Here is a 7,831-nt window from a genome sequence, read left to right on the forward strand (position 1 = left end):
AGTTTAGCCTGTTGAGTTGACTCCCACAAAATTATTCTCAAACAGTCGCAATGTCTCGTGGGATCAACTTGGATGCGGATCTGGACGTGGTCCAAGGGGGGGACACCAATTCGGTGGCCACCACGGCCACTTTGGAGGAGAGGCCAGGAAAGCCCAAGGTTCGGTTCTTCAGCATTGGGCCGAATACCTCCCAAGTGCGGTGTCCTCTGTGCCACAAAAATGCCAAAATCGAAACCATTGATATGGGAGGATGTTTCAGTCAACTAACCTGCCTGCTCTCCACCCTGTCACTGTAAGCCCTATTTCAATTTCAAGCCAAATTGATCAAATTATTAATTGAGATTGTTCTTTTCAGTTGTTTCCCTATCTTTGCCCTGGCCTGTGTCTACTACAGCTGCCTGCAGGGACGCCTGAAAACCAAACGCGCTTTCTGCAGCAAATGCGGCGGACACTTGGGCTTCCACTGGCGTCCAGTCTAGTGGTTCGTCACCATACTCGCAAATTGATCTATAAATAAACTAGCAGCTGTTGTCAAATTTTTTAATAAGTTACTTGAAATTTATTCGATTATCGGTCAGGCGGTGTCTCCAAAATAAAAGATACTCCTCTCTCTGGCATGCTCTTAGATGTGATTGTTCTAAGGCTCATGCGCCCGAACGCATTATTCGTGCTCAGCTGAGTATGTTTGTAGATACAAATGCAGATACAGATACATTTGAGGGGATTTGTGGATGGTTTCGAGCAGTCAGTTGTGCGGACGCTTCGAAATGGCCAGCACGGAGAGCTTAGATGGCAGCGCCGATGACATCTCGGCGGTGCCGCAGGTGGGTCACCTGACCACCGAACCACAGGAGCTGGAGTGTCCTGCCTGCCAGCAGACACAAGTCACCCGAGTAGCTCGAGAGGCGGTAACCGTGACGCAGAAGATAGTGTGCTCCCTAAATGTGCTTCTATGCTGGTAGGTTAAATCACAGATACAGTCACAAAAATCCTCTAATCCCATAAATTTAAAACATATATTAGCAATCCCATTCGCTGGGAGGGTCGCCATGACACCAACCACTACTGTAGCTCATGCGGCTGCTTCATCGGACGACACATTACCCTTAGCTGGTACAAAAGGACATTCTTCCGGCTCCGAAGAGACGATGTGGAAGACAACATACAGTGGCGTCAGGAGAGTAAAGAAGATCATAATGATATTCAATAAATAAAATAAATAATATAAATCGAAAATGTTTGTTGATTTCTAAAGGGAGCAACAGGTGGTCTTCCTATCAGTACTCTTTATATTTGTATAATTCCTGGAGAGCCGAAAGCTTCTTCCAGACGCCAAGTAACGTTCTCAGCTGTAAGAGAACCCCACAAGGCATTCAAACAAAAACATAGAATGGAATGGAGCTTATCGGATCGGTCGGTATACAAAAATGCACACATATATATTGTTCGAAACACAGGCGGTGGGTTTCAGTTTCTATTTCATCGTAGGGTCTATTGCATCGCCAAGATTTCACCACTTAAAGTAATTTAAAATTTACAAAAAGGAAAAAATTAAAAATGTGGGTTATTCCTTTGCTGCTCCTGTGCCTGGTATTGCTTTACAAGTATGTGAGGCATCATTATACATCCTGGCAGAGATTGGGCGTGGACGAGGAGCCAGCCCAGATTCCCTTTGGCATTATGACGTCGGTGATGAAGCAGGAGAAGAGCTTGGGCGTGGTCTTGAGGGATATATACGACCGGCACACGGAAAAGATTGTGGGCATCTACATGATGAACAAAAGAAGTATCCTTATCCGTGATGCTGTCCTGGCGCGTCAGATCATGACCACCGACTTTCATAGCTTCCATGATCGCGGAGTTTATGTGGATGAGGAGAAGGACCCGTTGTCCGGTAATCTATTCAACTTGAGGGGAGCCTCTTGGCGGAATCTTCGCCAGAAGCTGACACCTTCATTCTCGTCGGGAAAAATCAAAGGGATGTTCGGAACCATAGACGATGTGGGTGACAAGTTGGTGCAGCATCTGGAGGGCACCCTGGAGCAAAACGAGGTGGTTGAGATTAAGGATGTGATGACCACCTATGCCGTGGACATAATAGGTTCCGTTATTTTTGGCCTGGAGATCGACAGTTTCAAGAATCCGCAAAATGAGTTTAGGGAAATAAGTAGTTCGACTGCAAAGGATAAATCGCTTTTGCTGAAGATCCACAACATGTCCATGTTCATCTGTCCGCCGTGAGTACTTATTCTTCAATATTATGATTTATCCTTTCATCAAACTTATTGTAGAATTGCCAAGCTTATGAATCGGCTGGGATATGAGAGCCGTATCCTTACATCCTTAAGGGACATGATGAAGCGAACAATCGAGTTCCGGGAGAAGAACAATGTCGTTCGCAAGGACCTGCTGCAATTGCTTATCCGTTTGCGAAATACGGGAAAAATTGGCGAGGATGACGATGAGGTGTGGGATGTGGAAACCGCCCAGGATCAGCTCAAATCGATGTCCATTGAAAAGATTGCAGCTCAGGCTTTTGTCTTCTATGTTGCTGGCTCGGAATCCACGGCTGCCGCTTCTGCCTTTACACTCTACGAACTATCCATGTATCCGGAGTTATTAAAACAAGCCCGGGAAGAGGTGGATGCCGTCCTTAAAAAACACAACCTCAAGCCAAAGGATAAGTTTACCTATGAAGCTGTTCAGGACATGAAGTTTTTGGAGCTCTGTATTATGGGTTTGTCTTGGTTTGTTGCTTTCTTTAGGGTTTCTACAGGATTTTTTAATTCCCAGAAACTATTCGCAAGTATCCTGGCTTGCCCTTCTTAAATCGCGAGTGTACGGAGGACTATCCTGTTCCTGGCACCAATCATGTAATAACCAAGGGCACACCCATCTTGATCTCGTTATTTGGTATAAACCGTGATCCGATTTACTTTCCCAATCCCAACGATTATGATCCTCATCGTTTCGATGCTGATATTATGAACTACAATCCAGCAGCTTATATGCCTTTTGGCGAAGGTCCTAGGCACTGTATTGGTAAGGATTACTTTTAACTTTAAAAATGGTTTACTTAAACGTTTATTTTAGCTCTTCGCATGGGCAAGATCAACTCCAAAGTGGCAGTAGCCAAGGTGTTGGCCAACTTTAATGTCATACAGTCTCCCAGAAAGGAAGTTGAGTTCGCCTTCGATGCTGCTCCGGTTCTAGTTACGAAAGAGGGCTTAAAACTTCACTTAACCAAGAGAAATTAATGAGTGTATATTTTAAAAAAGTATAATCATATACTCGAAGATTTATCACTCAATAAACAATGCGAAGCTTAAAGCTTTAAGACTGGTTTTCAAATCAAAACATAAACAGAGTCGGAGTTAGCAGCTGATTATACCGGCAAACGTGTTTGGGTTTTCAAAGTTTGAAGTTTCATTAAAAGTTTAAAATAAATATTTCCCGAACAATATATCCGAAAATAATAAATATATATATCTCTCATCACTTTTCCAATAACCTATAATGCGTTTTTATAACATATTCCATGTGGTCTCTCTATAATTTTATTGAAGAAACAAATATTCGCAGAATGTTTGGCTGTTGATCTGGTTCTGGTTGAGGGGCTTTCAAAATATTTGTATACGTAACCGCCGATGACATCATGGGTCCATGGCCAAACACAACCGCATGCCATTGTGTTCTCAATTGGCCACTCTCTTAGCTCTCTGTTCTGCCAGCTCTCTTGATTGGGGCTCCATCGGTTCTGGCGGAGATCACACAGATCAGACACCATGGAGCAGCAGGTAGAGAGACTGCGTGTGAGGTTGGTGCCCGCCAATACGGCGGAGGATCGCTCCAGGAACATCATTGCGAATGTGGTGCTGGAGGATGGCCCTGTGCCCTTCATCGATGACCATGTGGCGGAAAAGGTGACTCTACTGCCGCAGGAGGCATCCGGCCCTACTGCCACTGTCCAGCATCCACGTATCCGGTACTATTCCGTGGGACCTTCCACCTACAAGTTACTGTGTCCACTTTGTCGGGAGCGGAGTGAGGCGGCTGTGATGAGGGCTGCCAGCTGCAAAGATGCCACTTGCTGTCTAAGTTTGCTTTCTTGGTAAGGATGGGGTTTGGCAGATATCTTGACCCACTTCTCATACACCCATCTTGCAGCATCTTCCCTCTGTTCTGGATCTGCTGTGTGTGCACCTGGTGTGGGTGCAACCGGGAGTGGACCACCAAGGGTGTCTACTGCAGTTCGTGCGGCGGCAAAGTGGGAGTCCAGCGCAAGGCCAAATAGATTCTAATTAAAGCGATATTAATGCCAAAAAATGTATCTGATAACTAATTCTATTACGCATCTAATTCAATTAAAAACATACCGTAAATCAATTCCCTCTCCATTGTAAGGGGAGCTCTCTGACATATGGGTCATTCTCTCTTAGTATCTCTTTAGGGGGCTACACAAACCCATTTCTCCCAGTGCATGCTCTCTTCAAGTATCCAAACAGGTTGCCCATTTGCCATTCCGAGTTTCGCTTTCAGTTGGAACGGATCATGACGACGACGCCGGAACAGGAAAAGGAGCTGGAGAAGCAGGCCCAGGAGCGGGCTGCCAAAGCATTGGAGGCGAAAAAGGACCGCAAGATCTACAGCAACTTTGCCACGCCCCTGCCCGGCACTTTCCTCAACCTGCCCCATGAAGCGGTGGAGATCAAGTGCCCCGCCTGCGGGATCAAGGATAAGAGTGTTGTCCAGAACGATTTAAAGTGGTGGGCCTCAGAAATAAACCGGATTGTTGGCTGCCTTTTTGTGTAGGTTTTTTATCCTCAGAGTCTCTGGAAAATATTTCAAAATATCCTTTTTTGTAGGTCCTGTTGCTGTTGCTTCTGCTTCGACTATTATATGCCCTGCAAGCAAACTGACCGCAGCCATTATTGCGGCAATTGTGGATGTTACTTTGGACGTTCCATGAAGAGAAGGCAGCCACTCGAAATAAAGTAGAGAAATACTCATTTCATACACAATATATCTATATATTTCAAAAAGCCAAATACACCCACCAACTGAAAAAAAATCATAATAAAAATAAAACCTCAAATGATTGCATTCTCTCTTGGAAGTTCTCTCTGGTTGATACTCTTCTTTTGAATAAAAATATTTGGCGATCTTATAGCCGTCATTTCTCTTTGGTTGCCGTAGTCTTTGTTTGCCTCTGAATCGATCCACATCTCCTGCTCCAAAATGTCCCAGACTCCCCAAGCCCTGTACTTTGCCGTGGGTCCTGGCCAAAACGAAATAACCTGTCCCTACTGCACAGTGAAGGCCAAGACTAGATTGGTGCGATCATGGAAGAGTTTATGCACCAAACGGCACCACTGTGGAGCTTGCGGGGAGTACCTGGGCGTTTACCGCCGCCCACAGCTGTAGATCATCACTAGGGGCGCCGGAAAATCATAACAATCACATCACCACACGGAGGAAAAACTATGAAAATGGGTCAATAATTGGATACATATAATATATGGAAGAAGTTTAAAGTTGCCAAAAGTTAATATTTATTAAAAATAAAAAAGAGATTATTATTTCCAACTACCGGCTTTAATTTTAGGAGTTTGATTATTAATTTGTGAAAGAAAGTGTTTCTATAAAATCACTACCTTATTTTCTGTGCATCCAATGGAATTTCGTAATTAAATTCTTGTCCATTAGCTGGAGAGCCAGTCGGAGGCTCCCCTAGAGAAAAAGAGAATATGTCAGAGAGTGATCTATAATTTTTCCCACCCAAGATCTCTTGAATTAGTTTTCGCTTTCAGTCACTATTCAGAATTCACACCACAATGACCGTAGAAGAGCCGCAAATTGTGGCAATCAGTGTCTCTCACAAGCAGCAGATCGGCTATCTGAAAGATGAGTCCACCTGGATCCATTGTCCTTCCTGTGAAAAGTTTGGCATGAGTGTGATTAAACTGGAGACTGTAACCTGTCTTCAAAAGTTTCTAGAATTCACAAAACTTTGGTTTGTGTGTTTTTTTTTTTCAAAAACTTAGGAAAATGTTAAAATAATATTATAATACTGTGGTTTCAGCAAAAAATGGTCTGGTCGCCAGGACATTAATCACTATTGCTCACACTGCGGATGCTATATTGGGAGATTTGTTTCCATCAACTGCTCTGAAAGATGCATTTCAAAATCGGCACGTCGTCAGGCAGCCGTAGATGAAATGACACTGAAACAAAAACCAAAGGATTGTGCCGAGAGGGCCCAGAAATCCAGGGAGAAAATCCTGGCCGAACGGGAAAGAAAACGGGCTGAAAAGGCAGCCAAGGATTTGCAGAAAACTGAAACACAAATCGCAGTTCATCAATGAATTATTTCTAATTAAATCAAAAATTAAACTGGAAACTTTTTTAACCAAAAATTAGTTATTTTTTTTAATATCCATATTATTACAAAATACAAGTAACAAATGGTTTTTGCCTCGACTAGACCAAAGCTTTGGGAAAGCTCTCCTCATTGATTCACACATAGAATTTAAATATATAAGGTATAAAAAATCTCCTAACATTTCTTGGAGCCCTTATCGGAGGGAGGGGGCGTGGCCGTTTTTCCGCAGGATACAAACTCCCGACTTGGCTTAATGCAATTGTTTTCCCGATCGTAGATGCCAAGGAAAGTGCGACAGTTGGTGCAGTACAGGTACTCCCGGTTGTCCGGCGACAGCAGGCATGGAAGGAAGCACAGGGGCCAGCAGGATACGATGCAGTTAGCACAACACCCAGAGTTCCCGATCTCCGAGGACGCCTTCACCAGAGGCCGACGACTGCATCCGCATCCTGGACAGTAAATAAAGCCTTCCGTCGGTACCCATCGCTCTATGGAGGCCTTGTAGCGACTCTGGCGAACTTGCTCCGGAGGATAGACATTCGGTTCGGGGCACGAAGAGACATCTTTGTAGGATGTTTGGCTGGGATCATCAGACTTGATATCCCCACTTCCTGTTACACTATTCGTGCCAGAGGATGCCTTCTTTTTGGCCATATCTGAAATGACTCCATTATTACTCAAAAGAAACGAGAATTTATTAGAAGTACTCACATTTCTCGACTTGTTCCGCCATCTGGGTTTCGGATAACCCCGTCATCTTGCTAATCTGCGACAACCGCTCCTCGCTGACCCCATGCTCCGCCGCCAACTTGTGTAGATTCTTGATCTTCTCCCCGGCCACTGCAAATATTTCCGGATGATCCTCCTCGATGTGTCGGACCAGCCCGTTGGTGTCGTACCGTGAACAGCAGATCACCTTCATGCAGTGTAGACACCGCAGGCACTGCATATCAGGTTGTGGACATGACATGGACATGGCTATTACGGTTTCTACTCTTTGGGTTTGGATGTTTTTGATGTTGTTTCGATTGCCTAAAGTGTGTGTGACAGAGTGTGGCAGGAAATTCCAAGTTACCATGTAAGGAATTTCTAAGAAAGTGCCCAATATTTGAAAAATAGTTAATTTTGTAGGCAGTTCTAATGTAGAATTGATCTACAAATCGATTAAGGTATTCCTCGCAGGGATCGGGTAAGAATTGGCAAGATTTGGAAGAATTGGAAAGCTATGGACATGGTTTGGAGCCACATATGGATTTAACAAAGGGTACCCCCACAAAGATTTTAAAAACATGCTTAAAAAATTTTGTTGGCAGGTTTTGATTCAGAATAATGGAGAATCCACCCACAAATCGATTAAGGTATTCCTTGCAGGGATCGGGTGAGAATTGGCAAAGATATGGACATGGTTTGGAGCCATATATGGATTTCCTGGATTTCACAAGGGTTAGG

The 7,831-nt window shown here is 44.2% G+C and overlaps 8 protein-coding genes across 8 annotated transcripts; 7 read left to right on the forward strand and 1 right to left on the reverse strand.

Annotated features, from left to right (window-relative positions):
- The first annotated feature begins 17 nt into the window (after nucleotides 1-17).
- LOC6496415 lies at nucleotides 18-551 on the forward strand. Its single transcript, XM_014908334.3, has 2 exons — nucleotides 18-292; nucleotides 356-551. The coding sequence occupies exons 1-2, from the start codon at nucleotides 51-53 to the stop codon at nucleotides 477-479; spliced, it is 366 nt and encodes a 121-aa protein (XP_014763820.1). The 5' UTR covers nucleotides 18-50; the 3' UTR covers nucleotides 480-551.
- Nucleotides 552-683: 132 nt separating this feature from the next.
- On the forward strand, nucleotides 684-1,236 carry LOC6496416. The gene is made up of 2 exons (XM_001960837.4): nucleotides 684-958; nucleotides 1,024-1,236. Exons 1-2 carry the CDS (start codon nucleotides 732-734, stop codon nucleotides 1,208-1,210), a joined length of 414 nt encoding a protein of 137 aa, XP_001960873.2. The 5' UTR covers nucleotides 684-731; the 3' UTR covers nucleotides 1,211-1,236.
- Nucleotides 1,237-1,470: 234 nt separating this feature from the next.
- LOC6496417 (probable cytochrome P450 6d2) lies at nucleotides 1,471-3,510 on the forward strand. Its single transcript, XM_001960838.4, has 4 exons — nucleotides 1,471-2,237; nucleotides 2,292-2,737; nucleotides 2,794-3,042; nucleotides 3,094-3,510. The coding sequence occupies exons 1-4, from the start codon at nucleotides 1,558-1,560 to the stop codon at nucleotides 3,255-3,257; spliced, it is 1,539 nt and encodes a 512-aa protein (XP_001960874.1). The 5' UTR covers nucleotides 1,471-1,557; the 3' UTR covers nucleotides 3,258-3,510.
- Nucleotides 3,511-3,728: 218 nt separating this feature from the next.
- LOC6496418 lies at nucleotides 3,729-4,386 on the forward strand. The gene is made up of 2 exons (XM_001960839.4): nucleotides 3,729-4,111; nucleotides 4,168-4,386. Exons 1-2 carry the CDS (start codon nucleotides 3,786-3,788, stop codon nucleotides 4,292-4,294), a joined length of 453 nt encoding a protein of 150 aa, XP_001960875.1. The 5' UTR covers nucleotides 3,729-3,785; the 3' UTR covers nucleotides 4,295-4,386.
- A 108-nt stretch (nucleotides 4,387-4,494) lies between these two features.
- On the forward strand, nucleotides 4,495-5,096 carry LOC6496419. Its single transcript, XM_001960840.4, has 2 exons — nucleotides 4,495-4,808; nucleotides 4,866-5,096. Exons 1-2 carry the CDS (start codon nucleotides 4,552-4,554, stop codon nucleotides 4,996-4,998), a joined length of 390 nt encoding a protein of 129 aa, XP_001960876.2. The 5' UTR covers nucleotides 4,495-4,551; the 3' UTR covers nucleotides 4,999-5,096.
- A 75-nt stretch (nucleotides 5,097-5,171) lies between these two features.
- LOC116654711 lies at nucleotides 5,172-5,599 on the forward strand. The gene has a single exon (XM_032450711.2). It carries the CDS (start codon nucleotides 5,239-5,241, stop codon nucleotides 5,422-5,424), a length of 186 nt encoding a protein of 61 aa, XP_032306602.1. The 5' UTR covers nucleotides 5,172-5,238; the 3' UTR covers nucleotides 5,425-5,599.
- A 94-nt stretch (nucleotides 5,600-5,693) lies between these two features.
- On the forward strand, nucleotides 5,694-6,416 carry LOC6496420. Its single transcript, XM_001960841.4, has 2 exons — nucleotides 5,694-6,013; nucleotides 6,083-6,416. Exons 1-2 carry the CDS (start codon nucleotides 5,835-5,837, stop codon nucleotides 6,363-6,365), a joined length of 462 nt encoding a protein of 153 aa, XP_001960877.1. The 5' UTR covers nucleotides 5,694-5,834; the 3' UTR covers nucleotides 6,366-6,416.
- On the reverse strand, nucleotides 6,407-7,454 carry LOC6494144. Its single transcript, XM_001960842.4, has 2 exons — nucleotides 7,094-7,454; nucleotides 6,407-7,038 (listed from the first exon to the last, which is right to left on the reverse strand). The coding sequence occupies exons 1-2, from the start codon at nucleotides 7,356-7,358 to the stop codon at nucleotides 6,557-6,559; spliced, it is 747 nt and encodes a 248-aa protein (XP_001960878.3). The 5' UTR covers nucleotides 7,359-7,454; the 3' UTR covers nucleotides 6,407-6,556.
- Between the last annotated feature and the right edge of the window lie 377 nt (nucleotides 7,455-7,831).

The sequence above is a fragment of the Drosophila ananassae genome, chromosome 3L, assembly GCF_017639315.1.
Source record: "Drosophila ananassae strain 14024-0371.13 chromosome 3L, ASM1763931v2, whole genome shotgun sequence".
In the NCBI taxonomy this organism is placed as follows: Eukaryota; Metazoa; Arthropoda; class Insecta; order Diptera; family Drosophilidae; genus Drosophila; species Drosophila ananassae.